Raw genomic sequence first — 24,314 nt, 5'->3', positions numbered from 1 at the left:
AATACATAGTACATTTGATATTAAACTTTTCCCCGATTCCTAGAAATTTGTGTTCAGTTTTGGTTCAATTCCGCATCAGTTTTCATTGACCGAAGAGTAAAAAATGTTAAAAGAACTGCGATTCGAACCCGCGTGCACAGAGAGTTGACTGTGATCTGAACACAGGCCTTACCACACTTGGGCAACGTTCCCAGTAAAACACATTTGCAACGCATCTAAATCACTGTCTTCGATTTCTCGAAACTCTTAAGTTGCGCGGCAGATATTTTCCTTGTTTTCGAGTGTTTTAACGATTCCACCTGGACCCAAATTGATTCTGTGTATGACATTCAAACTGGATGGTTTCGAAAATGGATACCCAGTGATCTAAGCTTGTTTACATGAGTTATTTTTGAGCGTCCCCCAACTAAGTTCAAAGCCGGCCGCGGTGGCCGTGCGGTTCTAGGCGCTTCAGTCCGAAACCGCGTGACTGCTACGGTCGCAGGTTCGAATCCTGCCTCGGGCATGGATGTGTGTGATGTCCTTAGGTTAGTTAGGTTTAAGTAGTTCTAAGTTCTAGGGGACTGATGACCTCAGTTGTTGAGTCCCATAGTGCTCAGAGCCATTTGAACCATTTTGAACTAAGTTCAACGAAATCGATAGCTCACAGTTTCTGGGCTCTTCCCGTAAAATCTGTTTCAATCTTTGCTCTTTTTTTTGTTTCAGATGTTCCATTTGCTTTTCATATTGTCATCAAGAAACGTTCAATACATTTAATACATTTACAGTACTGGAAATTAACATGAATCATTACTTTTGTCGTATCCCAGGGACATTAATGTCCCAGGAACCATCACAGGAAGTATTTAAGTACCTTTCATGCGGATTAAAAATGTAAAATGAGGCATTATTTTGATTCATCGCAGAACTAAATGAGCAGCCATACATGTAGTACAAGATGCCCGAAAAACTGAAATACTCCAACTTCTTTTTTTTTTTTTTTTGTATGCATACGTGACGTGCGATCTTTGCTTCAGAATTTTGTTTAATTCTAAGCTGATGAAATTATGTACATGCTTGTTCTGTGACAGGTACAGTAATTTCTGCAGTCTGATGTAAGCAATGATGACTCCTTTATCTTCAACGTGATATAGTCTCAGTTTTCTCCACGACCGTAACGAATTCATTAACGATTTCGTCATTCTGAAACACCGCTGCCGTGTCTGGCAGAGCTTTTCTTGTCCATATATGCATATCGTCAGTAATGTAAGGAAAACACGAACCAGTAAATTAGCGATCGTTGCTGACTGCAAGCATTATGTTTTACTTCTCACTTCCTTTGACACAGAAATTAATAATCACGTTTTTAAATTATGTAATGCATCATTACTTTTAAAAGATAAAATAGAATCTCCAAAATTGGATAAAGTTTTTGGAAATACGAATACCTTAGTTTCTCTCCCGTGCACTTTACAAGAAAGACGTCGTTACTAACGAAACAGAACCTGGAAGCTACAGGGAAACAAGGGAAGTTTCTGTCGTACAGATAAGCTAATAGAGGATCACTAAATGTAGAATAGTAGCTTCTCATTCATTAGAAAGGTAATATCTGCTTCAGGCTTCTGTCTCTTAACAGGGTAATTATAACAAAATTATACTTCTTTTTTATCGAGGCATTTTTCATGACTCATTAAGCGGAGTGTAAAAATTGGAAATATATCTTACACGGTCCCCTGGAGGATTTTCGGAGAACACGAGCGGCTAGAAATGATTAGATACGTGTCGACAAGAGGGTGACGCCAGTAGATCAATAACGAAAAATATTGGCAGCTGTAACAGCTTTTATCAGCATATCATTCCCAGGCAGTGTTACATCATGTTTTGTCACATTGTGACACCTAATACACACACTCCCGGCATGAGTACGCTTATTGATAATCAAGAACGTTGAAACAATACATTATTAGTATTAAATTTTACTGCTTCATTACCTGATTGCCTAGACGATTTAAATAAATTACAAATCTTCTGCTTTTCTCTTTCCATGTAAATCTGCAGCTAGCTGAAATTAGTGTCACCTTTTAGTCAGTAATAGCTTTCGAGAATATAAATTGTAATTATTGGATACGGGCGCGAAACACTCGAACAAGAATGTGATGTTCATGAAGCGTTTATTAACAAATCTGTCTCAACTGACGTACACTTATTTGACAACCAGTTTTGAACCAGGTGGTTCATTCTCAAGCCTCACCTACTGAGGCTACAAAAAAATTTACAAAGTTGTCAATGAACAGTGAATACAAAGTGTAGAATTACAATACGAACAGTTCAAGTGTATCAGAAATTAATTATTTACATTTAAATATGCTAGTACTGACAGTGTCCGATCTTAAAAACGATCATCAAAGTGCCAATACATGCTTTACAAAGTAACCATAGATGGCTGTTTCAATCAACATGAGGCTACTTTGCACGTCAGAATCAAACTGGAGGCCAATACAGCCCCTGTTTAAAGACTTGCTAAGTAGGTTCATTGATTGTGACAGTCATCTACGATTACTTTGTAAAGCATGTATCGGCACTTTTTTATGATCGTTCTTAAGATCAGACACTGTCAGTGCTAGTACATCTGAATTCAAATAATTAATTTCTGTTACAATTGAACCGTACATATTGTAATTCTACATTTGTATTCACTATTCGCTGACAGCTTTGTACTGCGTTTTGTAGCCTCAGTAGATTAGGCCTGGGCATGAATCACTTGGTTCTAATACAGTCGTCAAACGTATGTACTGCAACTTGGACAGATTTGTTAAAAAACGCTTCAGGAAATATTACAAAAGGTTACTGATCGTGTATCAACAAAATGTTGAAACTGGAAATAAAAATGTGAAGATATACCGGGTGACCAAAAATTCAGTATAAATTTGAAAACTTAATAAACCACGGAATAATGTAGATAGAGAGCTAAAAATTGACGCACTTGCTTGGAATGACATGGGGTTTTATTAGAACCAAAAAAAAAAAAAAAAAACAGAGTATTGCTACACGCGTGAAAGATCTCTTGCGCGCGTCGTTTAGTGATGATCGTGTGCTCAGCCGACACTTTCGTCATGCTTGGCCTCCGAGGTCCCCAGACCTCAGTCCCTGCGATTATGGGCTTTGGGGTTACCTGAATTCGCAAGTGTATCGTGATCGACCGACATCTCTAGGGATGCTGAAAGACAACATCCGACGCCAACACCTCACCATAACTCCGGACATGCTTTACAGTGCTGTTGACAACATTATTCCTCAACTACAGCTATTGTTGAGGGATGATGGTTGACATATTGAGCATTTCCTGTAAAGAACATCATCTTTGCTTTGTTTTACTTTGTTATGCTAATTATTGCTATTCCGATCAGATGAAGCGCCATCTGTCGGACATGTTTTGAACGTTTGTATTTTTTTGGTTCTAATAAAACCCCATGTCATTCCAAGCATGTGTGTCAATTTGTACCTCTCTATCTACATTATTTCGTGATTTATTCAGTTTTCAAATTTATACTGACTTTTTGATCACCCGGTACGTTCATAGGCTCCCAAAATCGAAGTCAATTTTTATAAAATCTTTTTGGGTGTTAAGCCACGTTTCGACTATCTTTATCAGTGGCTTTGTGGGATTGTAGAGGACCGCTGCAAACACGGTGGAAACGTCGCTGTCAAAGTGTTGTTTTTAGTTTCAAAATGACGGCGCCTAACACCCAGCAGTATTGTATTCAGGTATTTAGAAACGATGTGGTGGCTGTTTCGTTGAACTTGTACTGTTGAAAGGCAAACGTTAATGGAACTACCGTGTGCACTACGGTATCGTGCTTCCTCAAATCGGCGATGATGGTGCGCTGCTGCCTGTGAGGAGTACAGCAGCTCTCCTGTTAGAACACACACACACACACGCACATACACGTACGCTCGCTGGCTCACACACCAGATACAGAGCAGACGAGAGAGCGGTACTCACGATGCTGGCCTTGCGCAGCGGCACCATGAGCGACAGCTTCCTGCGTCCGTCAGCCATCTCAGGGCAGCGGTGGGCACGTGGCGAGACGCGGAAGGGGGCGCGGGGGGCTGGTGGTCTTCTTTTTGCGGGGTGCTCTGCCTATCCTGTGCAGCTGCAGCGATGTCCGCATGGGGAGCGGGCGGCGGGCGGGGGCGGGTCGGCACGCGCCCGTGGTTCACAGCGGCTCACACCTGCAACACGCCGCACAGTGCCACACTGTAACGCAGGCTCACCTCACAGAAATTCACTCACTCCTTTAACAGCATCAGTAAGTGAATATCTGGCGAAATAACGATACTTTTTATTGTATCAAGTTACACTCCACTCCCTCCTGATCAAGAACGTGTATGACCATACAGTGAAGGCTTGACCACCGGATGTCGTAGTTGCTAATGAGTCGTCCGGGCTATATGGCCGTGCTCGAGGAAACTTTTCGGTTCCTGACATTTAGTCCAGATCTGCGCTGGACATCGGAGATGATCCTCTTGACGCTGAATCTTGCCTCATTCCTGTCCTCGGTAAGACTCGGTCGTCAGGACCACCTCCGAAGATGCCCAGCGCAGTTCTGGACGAAACGTTAGGGACCGAAAAGTTTCCTCGGCCACGGCCATACAGCTCGGAAACCTCATCAGCAACTAAGAACATGTATGGAAATTGTATGTTTAGCGCATATCGACAGGAAAGAGAGAGCATTCTCTAGACAACGACACACTCCCTCCCGTCAGTTCAGCTGTGTTTATCTCGGCTGCAACAGACTTTGTTTCATATATTCCTCAGCTATTGCTTTTGAAGTTGGTTACCACAGTGAAAAGCAAGTGTAGGTAACAGCTAGAGTTTTAAAACTACTGTAGGCTACCGTAGACTATCATAACTAAATCGTATTTATAACAAAATTTAAACTGTCAATGTTAAATTATAGTTTTACTCGAAAATTGTTGGTTTGTAACGTGAAACAGAGGGATTGTGTAATAAAAAAAATACAGATTTATCATATAGTGCAAGAAAAAGCAGTTTCCTCAACAGAAAGGTTAAAAAAGTAAAACAAAAGTACAGGGTGTTTAAAAAAGAATATTCGTATTACAAAGTATTATTTTGTCCAAACTATCGATCGCTGCACCTCGGCTCGGCTATTGGAGAAACAAATACATAATCTAGTTTATGTTAATAGCCGATAGATGTCAGTTTTCTTCTGTTTTGCTTGGTAACCGTCATATGTTTAAAATGGCTACTCCGCAACAGAAATCATTTTATGCTCTCGAGTTTGCGAAGTGAAATTCCGTGATTACAGTGCAAAGATGTTTCAGGTTGAGGTACCAAACTGATCCTCCCAGTGGGTGGAACATTCGCTGATGGTATCGACAGTTTCTAGATACTGGATGTGTATTTAAGGGAAAGAGTCCTACCCGCCCTCGTGTTCCTGAAGAAAATGTTGCGCGAATTCAAACTGCTTTCCAACGTAGTTCTTCGTGTCGCTGATGGAGGACATATTGAACATCTGTAATCGGAACTCGAGAGGTTCGTAAATATGTGTGTAATGTTTCATATTCGTATGTCTTAAAGTTTAATAAATATATACATTCAAAATACGTATATTCTTTTTGAAACGCCCTGTTTATCAAACATTGTTTCAGTACATCGTCAAAGTTATATAAAACATGTTTCTGTTATTCGTAAACAACTTTCACCTTTATCAGTAGTAACTGGAAACTCATGCCTTTCATCATGATGCAGAACGTTCTATTGAATACAAAATAACAACAACAGTTATATGTATTTATGTATTTTTTTATGTTATTGCATGTAAACTGTACTTGTATCAGAAGTAATTGCTTTGGTTATATAAAAACGCAAAAGTTACGTGATCAATAATTTTTATTACTTAAAGGATATAAAATACACAGTGGACTAACATTGAATGATGAGCGTTTCTAGTTATGTCCAAAAAAAAAAAAAAAAAAAAAAAAAAGATGTCTTCGACTCCCAATTTCTCTCTTAAAGATTTATTTATGTTCCTTTCCCTTCCAATGCTACCAAACTTATTATTTAATACGTCATTTATGTAGTGTACCAAAACTAAGAACCTTAGACGCTTACATTTGTTAAAGTATAACACTAGTAGCAACTGAACACCAATTCACTTTACGTTTTACTCGTGGTAGTGATTTGAAGCAGATGCTTAATTTCAAAACGTAACATTGTCGTTGTAGTTATATTTTATCCGTGCCGATCACAAGTAAGGCCAGAAAATTTAATGATTTAGAGGAACTGAGAAATGCTCCGTGGGTCATCATCTTTCACAGGATTGCTACAGATCAGGACCCCTGTCGTTGTCTCTGCCCAAAGGACCTCGAATTATGGTGTAAATATCTGGTGATGTATAGGGCCACAACCATCTCCCATCAACGTCAACAGCAGATGCTGTAAGACCTGTCTGTGGAGACTCACAGGTTGGCAAATACTGAACTGTATGAAAAAAACGTAAATAACTTACAAACTACGGTGGGCACGGACTTTATTCAACACGTAAACGTCACTACAGATATTCAGATTTAGGTTATGACATGCTCTGTATGCCTACCATCATTGCCAATTATGTGGCGCAGAAGAATAGCGATATTCTGAATGACTACTGAAGTGTCAGAGGACCGACGCTGTCGATGACCTCCGGAATGGCCGTTTTCAGCTCAGGAATGGTTCTGGGGTTATGCTGTACAGCTTGTCTTTAATAAAGCCCCACAAAAAGGAGTTGCATGAGTTCAGATCTGGAGAGTATGGCGGCCAATCGAGGCCCAAGCCTGTGGCCTCTGGCTATCTCAGAGACACAATGCAGTCCCCAAAGAGCTCCTCCAGGACATTACGCACTCTCCTCCCTCGATGGGGTCGAGGTCCGTCTTGCATGAACCACATCTTGTCGAAATCAAGCTCACTTTGGATAATGGGCATGAAATCATCTACCAAAACCTTCAGGTACCGTTCGGTAGTCACCGTACCATCAAGCAATACCGCACTGATCATTCCGTGACTGGATATTGCACACCATGCAGTCACCTGTTGAGGTTGAGGAAACTTCTCGATCGAGAAATTCGTATTCTCAGTCCCCAAAATGCGTCAGTTTGCTTATTGACGAACACATCCAAGTGAAAGTGGGTTTCGTCGCTAAACCAAACCATGCATGCGCATACTAATTCCCATCGTGCCCTGCTCAGGAGTTGTGACGGTTCTATTTCATATAGTTCAATAACTGTCACCGGAAACTTGTATGCTAAATACGCCCATGAGAAAACTCAAAATCAAAACGGAAGTTTCAATAAATGTGTGTGGGGACTATTTTCTGAAACAGTATTTGTGGGCCTCAAAATCATGAAAACGTGTGTCATGGACGCAGTGTTGTGTTTCAATGAAGGGTCAGTCACCAGGCTGAGAGTTTTCAGTGATATGAGCATAGAACCCGGGCTGCGGGAAAGGGAGGCTGAGAAAAGTGCCCAACAAGTGACGAAAGAGGCCAGAATTCAAAATAGCGCGTCCAAACGTAAGCTGAAGCACAGAAACCCGCAGAGTAGACAACTACGGACCTGAGGTGTTTTAACTTTGGTTGTAGACTGAACAGATCGTATCAAAAACATTAACTGCGTTTTCCTGAAAGTATGAAATTTTTAGATGTAGATACAATTTTCTCTCAAAACAATACATCTGTCCCAATAAAACTTGGTGCAGAATTTTATTACATCTCTTTTATTAAAATGTAGTAGAATTATGGCAATAAAATAAAAGGTGTGTCATATATTTAGGAATTATTATTTTTAATTACCAATTTTTATGTCACATTCTTTTCTGTGAATTTCTACTTTGATAAAAATGCTATTGCCATATAAGTAATACATTTCGAAGAAGATATGACGTCTTACGTATATTTCAAATATGCTTTGATTTCAGCTAATAGTGAACGAGAAATGGTTCAAATGGCTCTAAGCACTATGGGACTTGACATCTGAGGTCATCAGTCGCCTAGACTCAGAACTACGTAAACCTAACTAACCTAAGGACATCACACACATCCATGCCCAAGGCAGGATTCGAACCTGCGACCGCAGCGGTCGTGCGGTTCCAGACTGAACGAGAAATGATTACCAACCATAGGAAATACAGTCACAATCGGTTCCCCTTAAAAAGGGAATATTTCTCATTTTGAAGAGTTATAGATGGTCGTGTGGTCCTCGACCGCTAATATGCTATGGAGTAGGTCGGTGGGTATGTGCCGGTCGGTTGTATGAAATCAGGGAAATATGACTGGTCGACGTCGACACGTGAGAGAACGGCAGAACGGAGCTTCGTGTTGGGACGTGCCCGCGACCACGCCGTGTAACAACGTGAATCGTCCTGTGCGTGTGCGAGGAATGATGCCCCACTCACAGTGGCGTAGCACGGGCTGAGAACACTGATCGTAAAAAGATCCAAACCGACAGCAGCCGTAACGGGTGTCACTCCCTGTCAATAGCAATAAGTTTGTGACCCGTCAGAAACTGCTGCTGTCAGTGAGCTCCACTTTCCGAGAGAACACTGCAAAGGGAAACGCATACCAGGGACGTTTCGAGTCTGGCATCTCGCAAAAGGCCTTTGCTCTCAGCGGCACACAAAACTGTACGCCTTTAATGGAACAAACATCGAGGAACTGAACAATAGCTGACTGTAGGTATGTGGTGTACTCTGACGAGTCGCAGTTTTTCCTCTTTTCACACGATGCAAAGCATCGAGTTAAGTGACAGTGGAATAAGGCACTTGACCTGCATTATGTGGAGGATGTAGTTGAAGCCAGAGATGTTTTGTTAGAGTGCCGGCTCTACTCACTCAGGCTGCCGTGAACTTGTCCCTTGATGTTCATTTCATCACTCTCGTGTATGAAGAATTACCCATTCTTTTACATGTTCATGTTTATGCTGCTAACACACGTAAGATAACCGCAGATCATTTACGACGGTCCGAGGATACCAAATAGGTTCCCAGATATGCGAGTGGCTCGAAGTCCTCTTAAATAATAGAAACCAGTACCTTGTTCTCGGTGGCGAGAGGTGTGGCCGAGCGGTTCTAGGCGCTTCAGTCTGTAACCGCGCGACCGCTACGGTCGCAGGTCCGAATCCTGCCTCAGGCATGGATGTATGTGATGTCTTTTGTTAGGTTTAAGTAGTTCTAAGTTCTAGGGGACTGATGACCTCAGATGTTATTCCCATAGTGCTCAGAGCCATTTGAACCATTTTTTCGCTGGCCAGAGTTTGTCAAATACAAGCATGTCGTCAAGAGTGCCCCACAGAAGGAGTGCCCTATGGGAATGTGATAGGGACACTCTTGTTCTCTTTATGTACAGTGATATGAAGACTAGGATGAGCACCAATCTGCGACTGTTTGCTGATGACCCTGAAGTATACGTGAAGGTGTCGTAGTTGTGACACCTTAGACAACGTCTTAGAGTGTTTATTTGGCGTGAAGAATGGCAGTTTGCTCTACATGTAAGCAAATTTAAGGTGAGTAGGTTCCTCAAATGGCTCTAAGCACTATGGGACTTAATATCTGAATTCGTCAGTCCCCTAGACTTAGAACTACTTAAACCTAACTAACCTAAGGACATCAAACACATCCATGCCCGAGGCAGGATTCGAACCTGCGACCGTAGCAGCCGCGTGGTTTCGGACTGAAGTGCCTAAAACCACTCGGCCACAGCGGCCGGCTAAGATGAGTAGGAAGAACAGTCTTCTAATGTTCGAAAACAGTTTTGATGGTGTGCTGTATGACAGTCACGCCCATTAAATGTCTAGGCGTAACGTTCCAAAGCGGTATGAAATAGAACGAGCATGTAAAGACAGTAGTAGAGAAGCTGAATGATCGAATTCGTTTTATTGGACATCTTTTAAAAAAGTGAAGCTCACCTATAAAGGAGACTGCGTACAGAACACTAGTGCGACTCTTTCTTGAATAATACTCGAGTATTTGGGATCCCCACAAGGTCGAATTAAAGGAAGTCATCAAAGCAATTCAGAGGGGTGCTGCTACATTTGCTACCGGTAGGTTCGATGGGTGGATGGTGGTAAGGTGCTATAGGTGCTATGGGACCAAACTGCTGACGTCATCGGTCCCTAGGCTTACACACTACTGAATCTAACAAACGGTAAGGACAGCACACACACACACACACACACACACACACACACACACATGCCCGATGGAGGACTCGAACCTCCGACGGTGTGAGCCGCGCTAACCATGGCCAGGCGCCCTATACCACGCAGCTAGGTCCGATCAACGTGAGAGTATTACGGAGATGCTTTGTGACCTCAAATGGGAATCCCTAGAGGGAAGACGACGTTCTTCTAACAGAGCATTATTCAGAAAATTTAGAGAACCGGCATTTGGAGCTGACTGCAGAAAGATTCTGCTGCCACCATCGTATATTTAACGTAGAAAACGCGATGGCATGAGAAATTAGGCTCGCAACACTTGTGGCTGGTCTGGGATAGGAAATGACTGGTAGTGGTAAAACGTGAGTATGTAGATGTAGATGTATATGAAGATTTGGCGTCCACAGAGAAGCAAATAAACGTTCCTGGTCTGACGAACACTCACGCACCCCATTGTATCACGATTGCCTGTTAAGACTTTCGATATTTTTCTCATATGAATTATCAGCAACTATTGGAAACAGCGAGCGATGCGGAACTGTTAGCATCTGCTCTGCTGGGTTACTCTTCGTGGTCCAATCAGCAGTGCCGGCTCTTGCTGGATACGGCATACCTGAAGAACCTCGTGGACTCTCTTCCTCACCAAATTAAGGCTGTACCGTGCCTAGAAGCGGTGTTACATGGGACTAGCGTGCTGTCACCTGGGGGTGAGCAATTTTTTAACCCGTGTGCTTTTCATGCACCCAAAGTATCTATTCTTCATATTAATTTGTAGCGCTGTTACAAGAAGTAGCTCGGCATTATCTAAACTAAGCACTTCTGAACAAAATTTTTAACAACAGAAGTATGAAATGAAATCGCACTGCATAATCAGGCCAGATTGCTCACATTTGGATATCGCTCCCTGTGTCACGCATCCAAACCTTTTACCGCCAAACAACAGCTCAACACATGCAAACCGCTAATGAAGCGTTTTGACCGCTTCCACTATGAGGCAGCTGCCGCGGCACCGACTAAACGTCGCGGAACTCCGTGTGGGCCTGGACGCGTTATGTCAGTACAGGCCTTAAAAGCGTTGCACGTACTTTGAATTTATCGAAATTCAACATATTGTGCGAAAGGCTGAACATATCCTTTGTTATTTCAGAAAAAGTTATTTTTCCCTGTAATTTTCAGTCCACAGCTCGTGGTCGTGCGGTAGCGTTCTCGCTTCCCGCGCCCGGGTTCCCGGGTTCGATTCCCAGCGGGGTTAGGGATTTTCTCTGCCTCGTGATGACTGGGTGTTGTGTGATGTCCTTAGGTTAGTTAGGTTGAAGTAGTTCTAAGTTCTAGGGGACTGATGACCATAGATGTTAAGTCCCATAGTGCTCAGAGCCAGCCTGTAATTTTCATTGCATTTACATGAATTATAATCATTTTAATGATACAGAGGAGACACGTACAATTGCAGGAGAAATGTATGCTGCTATCTGAAGATATCTTTATAAACTACCAGATGCCTACAATTAAAATGCAGCTACTCACAGAGAAACAGTGTGGGCTGTAATTATCATATGGCAGTGAAACTTGGTAGGTATTCTAAAGCGTTAATGCGGAGCCGATTTACATTGGGAAAAAGTCAGTTCCATTTTTGGCCACCGGGTGCAAATCTGGCGCTGTACAGCCTATTGTCGATGTTCCCGATACTCACATTGAACAAACTGTGTACGCACAGGTTAATAATTACATCAACATTGTTCTCTAATCACTTGTTTCACCATTTCTCTCCATGTCTCGTTCATAATCCATTACATATGGAAATATTTCTATAGGTCTTTCTTGCGTTCACAGTGCCAGATTTGCACCTGTTGGCCGGAAATGGAACTAATTTTTTACAGTTACGTTTTTTTGGTTCCGCATTAACACGTCAGAATTTCTACGAAGTTTCACTGCCATACGATAATTACGGCCCACCTCTGTGAGAAGCTGCACTTTAATAGTAACCACCTGGTAGCCACGTTAGGGTGTATAGGCGTGGGTACTTGTGTTACTATTATTCTTTCCCTCCTTTGCTCTTCCATTCAAGAATGACGAGTCAGAAGAATGGTTCTGGGCCAAGATGGGTATGTTTTATTTCTTCTGATTTTCTCGTCGTGATCATTCCGCGAGACGTCTGTCGGAGGAAGTAATACGTCGTCGGACTCTCAGGCGAACGCTCTCGAAATGTTAACAGCAAATTTCTCCACAAAGTACAACGCCACTCCTTTAGCGCCTATCACTGCTATTTGCTCAGCATCTCCATAATGCGCCTGCGTCTAGCAAACGACCACGTGGTGAAACGCGCCGCTCTTCTTTGGATCTTCTCTCTCTTCCATTAATTCAACATAGTAAGGGTCCCAAGACTGATGAGCAATACTTAAAAATCGGTCGTACGAGTATTTTGTAAGCCACTTCTTTCGTGGATGAATTATATTTCCTTCAATTTCTCCCAGTGAGTCTCACTCTGTATCTGCTTTTTCCTGCTGTTTGGTTTGTGTGATCGTTCCATTTTAGGTCACTTCGAATGGTTACTCAAAGGTATTTTACGGCAGTTACGGTTTCCAGTGATTTGTCGTCAATAGCGTAATCGTACAGTAGTGACCTTCTGTTATGTATCCGCAATACGCTACACTAATTTACGTTCAGGGCCAGCTGCCAGTCCCTGAACCAACCTTCGACCCTCTGCGGGTCTTCCTGCATTTCGCCAACTTCTGGTGTTGCAATCTGTCTGTAGACAATAGCAGCGTCCACGAATTGTCTTGTGGAGCTTCCAACGTTATCCAGTAGACAATTAATACGAATCGGAAATACGAGGGTTGTCCTGAAAGTAAGTTCCGATCGGTCGCAGTATGGAAACCACAGTGAAAACCAGCAACGTTTTATTTTCAACAGTTAGGTACACCTTCCACCTGCTTCTCTACATAGTCGCCGCTCCAGCTTAGAGTTTTGTCATAGTGTTGTATGAACTTTCCAATATCTCCATCATATAAAGCAGCCGCCTATGCTTTCGGCCAGTTATCTGCACTGTTCTGCAGCTCGTTGTATGTGGGAAAATTATGTCTTCATAGCCAGCGGGTCTTGTGAGCAGAGATGAGAAACAGGGGGAACCAATTACGGACTGCCGGCCGAAGTGGCCGTGCGGTTAAAGGCGCTGCAGTCTGGAACCGCAAGACCGCTACGGTCGCAAGTTCGAATCCTGCCTCGGGCATGGATGTGTGTGATGTCCTTAGGTTAGTTAGGTTTAACTAGTTCTAAGTTCTAGGGGACTAATGACCTCAGCAGTTGAGTCCCATAGTGCTCAGAGCCATTTGAGCCAATTACGGACTGTATTGTGGGTGATCAAACACTTCTCATCGGAAATATTGCAGGAGCGTCTTCATTGCCCCTGCAGAGGACGGCCGAGAATTGGCATGAAGCCGGCCGGAGTGGCCGAGCGGTTCTAGGCGCTTCAGTCTGGAACCGCGCGACCGATACGGTCGCAGGTTCGAATCCTGCCTCGGGCATGGATGTGTGTGATGTCCTTAGGTTAGTTAGGTTTAAGTAGTTCTAAATTCTAGGGGACTCATGACCTCAGTAGTTAAGTCCAATAGTGCTCAGGGCCATTTGAACCATTGGCATGAAGAAGGAACTGCTCGGCAGTTGTATTATGTGGGCTGCAAGACACAGGCGAAATCTCTTACCAGGCCCTCATACTTGGCGGGACACGCTATTCCCTACGCATCTTTACGTGCTCAGGTGTTCACTTAAAACTGAAAAGAGCGACGCGACACGATCGACGGGCCGAACACATCTGTGCAAAACTTTACCAGATTTTCCCAGTAGTTTCCATTTCGCGACCGATCGGAACTTACTTTCTGGACAACCCTCGAAGTACCAGTCCTTTCACACTCTGTTACTCTTGAAACTACCTGTACATCCGTCGATTTTGTTGCGTTGTAAATGACGTGTTGAGCTCTACGGCGCTCTGGATCTGTTGGGCGTACGGAATGACCTCAGCTTCGCAAGATCTCTGCGGATTCCATGTCGATTTTCATAGAGCAGATTTTCGTTCTGCAAAAAACGTCATGATGCGTGACCACCAAACATATTTCATAATTGTAGAACAGATTGATGTCATCGACATAAATCTTCGAGTATAATTTTCCGGCTCAAATGACATCTCTTGAAAACTGAAATGACTTATTTTTTTCCAATTCTAGGTATTCTTCGTCACTCCAGTGACGTGCGATAACTACTGCTAAAAGGGGAATAAGTTGTTTCGCATCATCGCTGTAGAAGCTCACGGGTATCTTATTCTGTCCAGTTGCATTTCCACTATTGCGCAGTTGTAGTTGATTTTCAATCCCGCGATAGCTTTCTCAATATCTGCCGTTTCGGCATTCGATCGATGATTGAAAGGAGGAACCGTGTTACTGTCTACCGCGGTGAAACAGTTTCGGAGGACCTAATTCAGCATTTCGATCTTCTCTTTGTCACCTTCCGTTTGTGAACGACTGAAAAGACGATTTCGATCCGTTTACAGACTTTACATACGACCAAAAGTTCGTAAGATTTTCAGCAAGATCAGTTGGCAGTATTTTAGTTTGCAATTCATTGAATGCCCCCGGAATCGCTCTCCTCAGGCTAGTTTTGTTTCATTCAGCTTTTGTTTGTCTACTGTCAGGAGATGAAGCTCTATGTGCTTTTATAGCGATTTTTAACACATCGATTGGCCTACGGTGTGTCTGTTCCATCGCACACAATTTTGCTTGCTTATAAGACATATTGCACAAAGCTTTTTAGTTTTACGTCCACAGAAATAACATTGCATGCAGTACCCACAATCAGAGATAAATAAATCTTCCATTCGACGAACCAGTGACGGGTTACACAGATTATCTCATTGTCATCAACATGTGGTTGTTATGGATTACGTTACTGCGACGGAACAATAGGCATTGTGCGAGGTTGGGAACGGTTATACTAAGAAAGGTCACAGGCGATGTGGGGCTCGCAGCGTGATGACTGCGGTCTGAGCAGTCGTCACGTGCGACAGTATTGTGATCAGTATTAAAATTTGCTTCGCTTATAGTTATCTATAGGCAGAGTGTATAACTCACTTTTTTTTCATTCTCTCTGACTCCACAGTGCACAGCTGTCACCTTTTTTTGGTACTGTATATTTTTCAGAAAAGTGACAACAGGGCACGTTTCACGATTCTAATGTTTTAATTTTTCCTGTCCAGTCTGTAATTGAAGTGCACACGCCTTTCACTAATATGTATAGTATTGAGATGTGCAAACACGCATAGCTAAGGTAATGCTGTTACTCCACTCCTGCTGTATGAAACGTGACGTGTGATTGGCATTTATAACTACGATTAACTGAATGTAATATAGTTCAGGATGATCATCACATGAATGAGGGATGTGCTACCTTTCTTTGGCTACCATGACTTCTTCTCCTCCAGTGATAACTGACATAGCTAATACTCCGTTATGGACGCTGCACCGCTCTGACGATGCCAGTAGGATATTCTGAATTCCGTGGCGACAGCGTGGGAGGCCGCAGGACATTCACGGCGGCAGTGGCTCTCGTGCCGAGAGGGTAGAGAATATCAGTGACCGGGTGGCCGAACCCATGACTGCTGCTGGGACAAGATGCTGGGGCCCACAATCATGTCAACAGGAATCCCGATATCTACTTGCTACTTGTGGGGAACTTTGACAAGTTTTTAATAGACTGCTGAAGGCAATCTCTAAGTTTTATTGTAAATTGAAGAAATCGATTTGAGAGGTTTTAATTGAATTCCATTTTAAATATTCGTAACCGGCGGCAACGCCTTTGCTTATTGCGTTTAAGTTAGGGAGTGGTACCTCAGAATTACTTTGCTAAGTGTTTTCTTTTTCTAATAAATATTGATAAGAGTAACACCTTTAATCAAGTAATCCTTCCATTCTTCTGCTGCTGCGCAACACCTGGGTAGAGGTACAGTCTGTGGCACGTGGCCGTGACCAGGCTGTCGACTTCAGTGCATGTGGAAGGAAGAAAGGAAAGAAAAAAGAAGGGAAGGAACATCAGATTTTGATGTCCGGTCGAGAGTGCGGTCATAGGATACGGAGCACACACTCGGGTTACGAAAAGATGGGGAAGGAAACTTTCAAAGGAACCCTACCGGCACTGGCCTGGAGAGTTTTAGAGAACTCACGGAAAACCTGAACCTGGATGGTCGTACAGGGATTTGAACTGTCTTCCTCCGGAATGCGGGTGTAGCGGGCAACCCTTCTAATCGCTGCAGGATTAGGCGGGGGTGTGGTGGTGTGTCGCTCACCCTGGCCGTCTTTTACCCTGCCCCCCCCCCCCATCCCTCCCAAACCTTCTGGGAATTTTGACAGCAGGCTGAGTGGACCTGGGTCTGTCCTGGAGGCAACGGAATGAGGAAAAAATTCTGAATTTGAAGCGAGGAACTGCGGGTCCCGTTAGTGTTCTTCCCGCCAAACCACCACGATCTTGTTCATTTCTTGCATAGGACTAATAGTCTGCTTATAGCGAAGGAGAGACTATGAAAATCTTGGGTGTGGTATTTGAAGGCATTGCGCATTGCATAAAACCCATGGGTAGGAGAAGCTGACTCACCCTGTATATATACTAGGAGAGAAGCTGGGTGTTGCCCGGGTATTTATTTGTAGCCGTGCGTCCATAGCCACACTACGCAGAGTCTGGCCTTGTGCTTAACGTTTATGACATGATATCTCCTGACCCATGCGTCATACAGTGAAATAATTTTGTAGGTGCATTTAGCGAGGTGTGTGGATATCGTCTGCGAAATTTATTGCACATAGTGTTAGTAGCAAGGAAATAAATTTAAACGTCATGCATGAAGCGGCAGGTTCCAGCAAATCATTGCTTATGACGTCATATCTCCTGAACTATGCGGCATACAATGATACTGTATTGGGTGTGACGTCATAAGCGAGTGACTGCGTGTGAGATCGCTCTCCAAGTTTTTATACATTTTTTAGTTTCAGATACATATTATAACGGTTTTTGTGATAATATTTACTATATAAGTGACTTATTAGTGGTTTCTTCATTCACCTCTGCCTTTCCTGTGTTGTGACCTGATATTTGTGAGTGCTTCGTATCGAGCAACGTAACCTCTTACCTGTGTTTACATTCCGCGCTGACCAGTTGCAGCTGTAGCGGCGCATCGAAAGCTAAGTACTAATTAATTGTTTGTGTATAGTGGTTTATTTACGAACTTTAGTAGTCTTCAACCGGAGTTTTTTTGTGTTTTCTGGTGAAATAATTTCAGAAGAACCTTTTGGGAACTGTTTTCAGCTTCGTTACTGTCTCATTAGACGTTTGATTCTCTTTCTGTATTAGTCTTTTGTTTTATTCACATTTGTTGTTTATTAATACTGTTAATAATAGTAGTTACTTCCCTTGTAGAGTAAGTTTGTGTTTATTGTAGTCAGGTTTCTAACATCTTTTTATTGTAGTAGCGGGACTTAGAAAAAGTAAAATTTTACCGTGAGTGAGAAATGTGGGCTTTGCCGTAGGTTCGTGAGTAGTGGATTGCGGTGTGAGACTTGTTCGAAGTATTTTCTCTGGGTGGAATGCAGTGGGGAAGCCAGTGGGCATTCTGGTGAGATCCTCTCCTGGAACTGCAGGTTATGTAGCAAGAGTAAGTTGATAGAGGAGCAGGAGCGTAAGATCTGTGCCCTTCAGTTGCAGTTGAAAAACGCACAGGAGGAGCTAGATAGGACGAGGAGGGAGAAGGGGGTTGGGGAATGGGAGCTGGCTGTTGGCAAGGGATCTGCTAGGAGAAGAAGATTTTTAGATAGTTTTACTATTGGTGTTTACAATAGATATGACCAACTGTCAGAGCCTAGTGTAGAGGAATCTCTAGTAGCTGTAGATGTAGGAAGTATGCACCGGACCTCAGTAGTTACGGTGGCTTGAACAGTTGCAAAGTGGAAGAGGAAGAAGAAGGTTCTGCTGTTAGGTAGTTCTCATGGCGAAAGTGTAGGCCAGCAGTTGCAGGAAGTGCTGGGGAGTGAGTACCAGGTCACCAGCATTATGAAGCCTAATGCAGGATTGGCTCAGGTGACTGTTAACATAGGGGGGGTTATGTAGGGATTTTACTAAAGAGGATCAGGTAGTGATTGTGGGTGGGGCTGGTAATAGTATTGATAGGGATGGGGAGTATGACATAGATGGTGACCTGGAAAAGATAGCCACTCAGACTGGCAACACGAATGTGCATTTCGTGGAACTGTTTCAGCGTCACGATCGGCCTCATCTTAATACAGCCGTCAGGCGTAATAACATGAGACTTGGGGGTGCGCTGATGACAGAAAGCGTGGGTCACATTTCAGTGGTGTCGGTGGAGTCTATCAGCAGGACGGGTTTCACTAGACATGGCCTGCACCTCAACAGGTATGGGAAGGGGAGGTTGGCAAAGCTTATAGGTGACAGCATAGGTGGGGTTGGTGGGATCACTCATGGGAAAATTCCTGCAGCAGTGGGTGCTAGAGCTGCACCTTTTTTAGATAGAAGTCAGCTGATAGGTATTCCTGCTTAAGGGAAGTCTCTATAACAAAGGAACCACTTTTGACAAAGCTTAGGTATCCGAGTAATGAGGGAATTAGTATATTTCATCAAAACATACAAGGTATTAGAGATAAAGTTAGTGAACTGCTTGTAGATGTTGACTCTGAAATTATTGGTATATCTGAACACTTCTTAAATAAGGAGATAATTCAGAGGCTTCCTTTACCAGGATACAGGTTGGCTGGCAGCTTTTCGGGGAGCTCTTTGCGTTGTGGGGGAGTAGCCATGTATTTGAAAAACGGCATCCCATTTGAGTCAATTGATGTTTCAAAGTACTGCACTGAAAAGGTGTTTGAATGTTGTGCAGATGTGGATAAATTTAACGGATCTAAACTTCTAACTGTTGTTATTTATAGATCCCCAGACTCCGATTTCACAACATTTTTGCTAAAGCTAGAGGAGGTTCTTGGTTCACTTTACAGGAAATACAAAAAGTTAGTTACATGTGGTGACTTCAATATTAATTGTGTAAGTGATTGTGCAAGGAAGAGGATTCTGGTAGACCTCCTTAATTCATATAATCTTATGCAAACCGTATTCTTTCCAACGAGAGTGCAAGGGAACAGTAGAACAACCATAGACAACATTTTTGTTCATTCCTCGTTACTAGAAGGGCATTCTGTTAGCAAAAAGGTGAATGGCCTTTCAGATCATGATGCACAAATTTTAACTCTAAAAGATTTTTGTGCTGCAACACGTGTTAAATATAGTCATCAGCTCTTTAGGAAAGCTGATCCAGTTACTGTAGAGACCTTTGTAAACCCTATCAAGGAACAAGAGTGGCAAGATGTTTATAGCGCTGATACAGTAGACGATAAATATAATGCTTTTCTCAAGACTTTTCTCGTGCTCTTTGAAAGTTGCTTTCCGTTAGAACGTTCAAAACAGGGTACTAGCACAAACAGGCAGCCTGGGTGGCTGACTAGAGGGATAAGAATATCTTGTAGAACAAAGTGGCAATTATATCAAAACGTTAGAAACAGTCACAATCTAAATGCAGCAGCCCATTACAAACAGTATTGTAAGGTGCTTAAAAACGTTATTAGGAAGACAAAAAGTATGTGGTATGCAGATAGAATAGCTACGTCTCAGGATAAAATTAAAACCATATGGTCAGTCGTAAAGGAAGTGGCTGGTCTGCAGAGACAGGTCGAGGATATAGAATCAGTGCGTAGTGGGAATGTCCGTGTTACTGATAAGTCGCATATATGTACAGTATTTAATAATCACTTTCTGAATATAGCAGGTAAACTAAATAGAAACCTAGTCCCAACAGGGAATCATACGAGAAAAAAGTGTTCCGAGACTGTTACCTGAAATGCTCCTCCATGATACTGACAAGAGGGAGATTGAGCTAGTAATTAAATCACTAAAGACCAAGAACTCTCATGGATATGACGGGGTATCTAGCAGTACTGTATGTTAGCCCAGTACTTAGCCATATCTGTAACTTTTCCTTTAGGAGTGGTCGGTTTCCTGACCGATTAAAGTACTCGGTAGTGAAGCCACTTTATAAAAAGGGAGACATGGACAATGTTGACAGTTATACACCTATTTCTATGCCATCGGTGTTTGCTAAAGTTATCGAGAAGGTTGTATATACAAGGTTACTGGAGCATTTAAATTCACGTAATTTGCTGTCAAATGTTCAGTTTGGTTTTAGAAATGGTTTAACAACTGAAAATGCTATATTCTCCTTTCTCTGTGCGGTTTTGGACGGATTAAATAAAAGGTTGCGAACGCTAGGTGTTTTCTTTGATTTAACGAAGGCTTTTGACTGTGTTGACCACAAAATATTACTGCAGAAGTTCGACCATTATGGAGTAAGGGGAGTAGCTTACAATTGGTTCGCCTCTAACTTTAAGAACAGAAAGCAGAAGGTAATTCTCCGCAATATTGAGAGTGGTAGTGATGTTCAGTCCCAATGGGGCACTGTTAAGTGGGGCGTTCCCCAAGGGTCGGTGCTGGGGCCACTGCTGTTTCTTATTTATATAAATGATATGTCTTCTAGTATTACAGGTGATTCAAAAATATTTCTGTTTGCTGATGACACCAGCTTGATAGTGAAGGATCTTGTGTGTAATACTGAAACAGCATCAAATTACGTAGTTCATGAAATAAGTTCGTGGCTTGCGGAAAATAATTTGATGCTAAATCACAGTAAGACTCAGTTTTTACAGTTTCTAACTCACAATTCAACAAGAACGAATATTTAGATCAGACAGAATGAGCATATTATAAGCGAGACGGAACAGTTCAAGTTCCTAGGCGTTCGGATAGATAGTAAGCTGTTGTGGAAAGCCCTTGTTCAGGATCTTGTTCAGAACCTAAATGCTGCTTTATTTACTATTAGAACAGTATCTGAAATAAGTGACACTTCAACACGAAAAGTAGTCTACTTAGCATATTTTCATATGCTTATGTCGTATGGTATTATTTTTTGGGGTAATTCTTCTGATTCAAACAGGGTATTTTTGGCTCAGAAACGGGCTGTTCGAGCTATATGTGGTGTAAGTTCGAGAACCTCTTGTCGACCCCTATTCAATAGTCTGGGAATTCTGACATTGCCCTCACAATATATATTTTCTTTAATGTCGTTTGTTGTTAGCTATATTGGCCTATTCCCAAGAGAGATCGATAAAAAGAATGTATCAATAGACAAATTTAGGACCGCCCATCCTAACGGGCCCGTAAAATTCCGCTCTCAAAATCATTTTGCTCGTAACGAGAAACAAACCGACGGTTTCTCTCGGTACTGGGTGTCACGTGAAAGACTTGATGAGCAATATTTGTTCGGGCTGACTCCAGCTACAGATGTCAAAAATTAAACTGCAAATATCTGCGTAAACACCAGAGAAAATGCGCCTGACGACCCATAGAAAGGCCTCTATTTATATATATAGGGTGTTATGGGTATAGGTACAAATATTGTGATCATTGGCACCTTAATATGTACCCACTTGCGTTTGTTGGTTGTTTTTTTCTCTGTGTCCAACAGTGTTCCCATAAACACATCACAAAATTTACTAACTCATGTTTTCTGCTAGGTCGTTAATGTGCCGCGAAATGGACCACGCCTGTCAGTACAGACTAACCGTTTTGCATCCATGTATCTACACTTCAATATTCGCCCTGCTGTCCAGGGGAAAATAAACATTAATGACTCACTTTGCCATGAGTACTTGGAGATACTGACCAATCTAAAACATACTACTCAAATGGTTATAATTATTAGTTTGAAAATGAATACTGATGTAATGTTGTTCAGCAGACTGTCCTCAGACATCAATAGAAATATTTGCACTTCTACACCAAACACAACATATATTTATAATGAGATGCTGAAATTGCCCCTTCGAAAGGCAATAAGATCATGTGCTGGAAAGTAGTACCATTTTCACTTCAGTTGGCGGCGCTAAATTTGTAAGCTGTCGACAGTATTCGAGACACGAATACAGCCCGCTTGCGTATTAGATGTAGCATTAGTTTCGCATCCCGAGAGGTTAGAAGTAGCAGAGAATGATAACGTGAGTTCCCATAATGTCTTGGAGACGATTCAGATTCCTTCACAGCACACAGAACTTTCCATTCAATATTTCACTTTTCACTTATTTTTTTATTTATTTATTTGCACGTCAATTTCCGTAGGACGAAATTGAGGAGCAAATATCCAAGGTCATGGAACATGTCAGTACATGAAACTTCAATATAAAAGTAATAAAACAGAAAAAAATAAGATGTTTATGAACCCGAAAAAAAGTCAAACCATAAGTTTAAGTAAACGCAATCAACAATATAACATACGAATCAGATTAATTTTTCAAGGAACTCCTCAACAGAATAGGAGTGACCCAGCAGGAAACTCTTCAGTTTCGATTTGAAAGCGCGTGGATTTCTGGTAAGATTTTTGAATTCTGGTGGTAGCTTATTGAAAATGGATGCAGCAGTATACTGAACACCTTTCTGCCCAGGAGTTAAGGAAGTCCGATCCAAATGCAGGTTGGATTTCTGCCGAGTGTTAACTGAGTGGAAGCTGCTTATTCTTGGGAATAACTTGATATTGTTAACAAGAAACGACAGTAAAGAGTATATACAGGGTGTTTGGGGGAAAAAAGTCAATATTTCACACAGTGGTAGTAAAAACAATTCTGAACAAAAATGTTATATGAACATAGGTCCGCAACTGCTACGTCAGGGAGATATGGGTACTGAAAGGAACTTCAATTCTGCAAAATTGATGTGCACAACGTGAACGTATACGCAATATAACTGGACCGAAACGTGATTTTCTTGCAAACAATGCACGGGTACATGCCATGTTTACGCTATGCAACCTACCACGTATTATGGTTATGTGACCTACGTAGTATGTAGTACAATCACACGTTGTTTGCGCAGTTGTGCCGTGTAAGCTGCATTGTGTAGTGTATCAGCGACAGATCGGCTATCTGTGTAGTGTATGGTGTTAACTGTGTACATACAAGCGCTGCTAACAATGCCACACGTCAACAGTAATGAGGAATACACAGATATGGCGTTTGGTTATGGCTTCTGCGAAGGTACTGCTACCGCTGCAAGAGAAGAATACCACAGGCGCTTTCCGACTCGACGATTGCCTGATCGCTGGATGTTTACCGAAGTGTTTATCACTTTGCATGCAACAGACTCTTCGTCCGAGAGTGCACGTCAACAAACTTTGCAAGAACAGGTAGAAATTATCGCAAGTGTTGAGCGAAGTCCCGGTACGAACAAACGAAGAATTTCCCTGCGTATGAATGTTCCACAGACACGTGTATGGGAAACATTACATGCGGAAAACCTGTATTCATTTCACATACAGCGTGTCCAAAATCTCCACGTCGGCGACAATGCCCAGCGACTTCAATTCTGTCACTGGGTAATTGAGAATACTCATTTGCTTCCATACGTACTATTCACTGACGAAGCCCAATTTTCACGACATGGAATAAACAGCGCACGCAATAATCATCGATGGTCAGGGGAAAATACTCACGCTTTAGTAGGTACAAATTTCCAAGTTCGTTTTGCAATAAGTGTTTGGTGCGGCATGATCGGTAACCTTTTGATAGGTCCATTTATTATCAATCAGCGACTGACGGGAGAGAGGTACCTGCATTTTTTGGAAAATTTATTTGTGGATCTATTGGAAGACGTTCCTTTAGCCAAGCGAACTGAAATGTACTTTCAACATGACGGTGCCCCTCCACATGCTGCCTTACGTGTGAGAGACCATCTTAACAGGACCTACCCTAATCGCTGGATTGGCCGTGGCGGTGCTATTAACTGGCCTCCAAGATCTCCTGACCTTACACCTTCAGATTTCTGTTCATGGCTTTGGATGAAATCAGAGATGCACACAGTGAAGGTAAATACTCGAGATGTGCTCCTTCGTCGCATCATGGAAGCTGCTGAATTGATTAGGAATCAACCACAGGCAAGTGAACAAGCAACAAAACATGTTATCGCTAGAACTCAAAAGTGCATTGAAGTTC

At 42.4% G+C, this 24,314-nt stretch overlaps 1 protein-coding gene across 3 annotated transcripts in view; it reads right to left on the bottom strand.

Moving 5' to 3' along the window:
* The window catches only part of LOC126480907 (band 3 anion transport protein), a 603,907-nt gene that overhangs the window by 546,923 nt on the left and 32,670 nt on the right, over window positions 1-24,314 (bottom strand). For all 3 annotated transcript variants that reach the window (XM_050104308.1, XM_050104310.1, XM_050104309.1), the window contains exon 2: window positions 3,983-4,212. In XM_050104308.1, the coding sequence (XP_049960265.1) occupies window positions 3,983-4,039 (57 nt within the window). In that variant the 5' untranslated portion in view covers window positions 4,040-4,212. The remainder of the gene's footprint in view (window positions 1-3,982; window positions 4,213-24,314) is intronic.

This window comes from Schistocerca serialis, chromosome 5 (genome assembly GCF_023864345.2).
Source record: "Schistocerca serialis cubense isolate TAMUIC-IGC-003099 chromosome 5, iqSchSeri2.2, whole genome shotgun sequence".
NCBI classification, from domain to species: domain Eukaryota; kingdom Metazoa; phylum Arthropoda; class Insecta; order Orthoptera; family Acrididae; genus Schistocerca; species Schistocerca serialis.
Note: the sequence above shows the minus strand (reverse complement) of the source record. Positions and strands in the feature narration are given on the sequence as shown.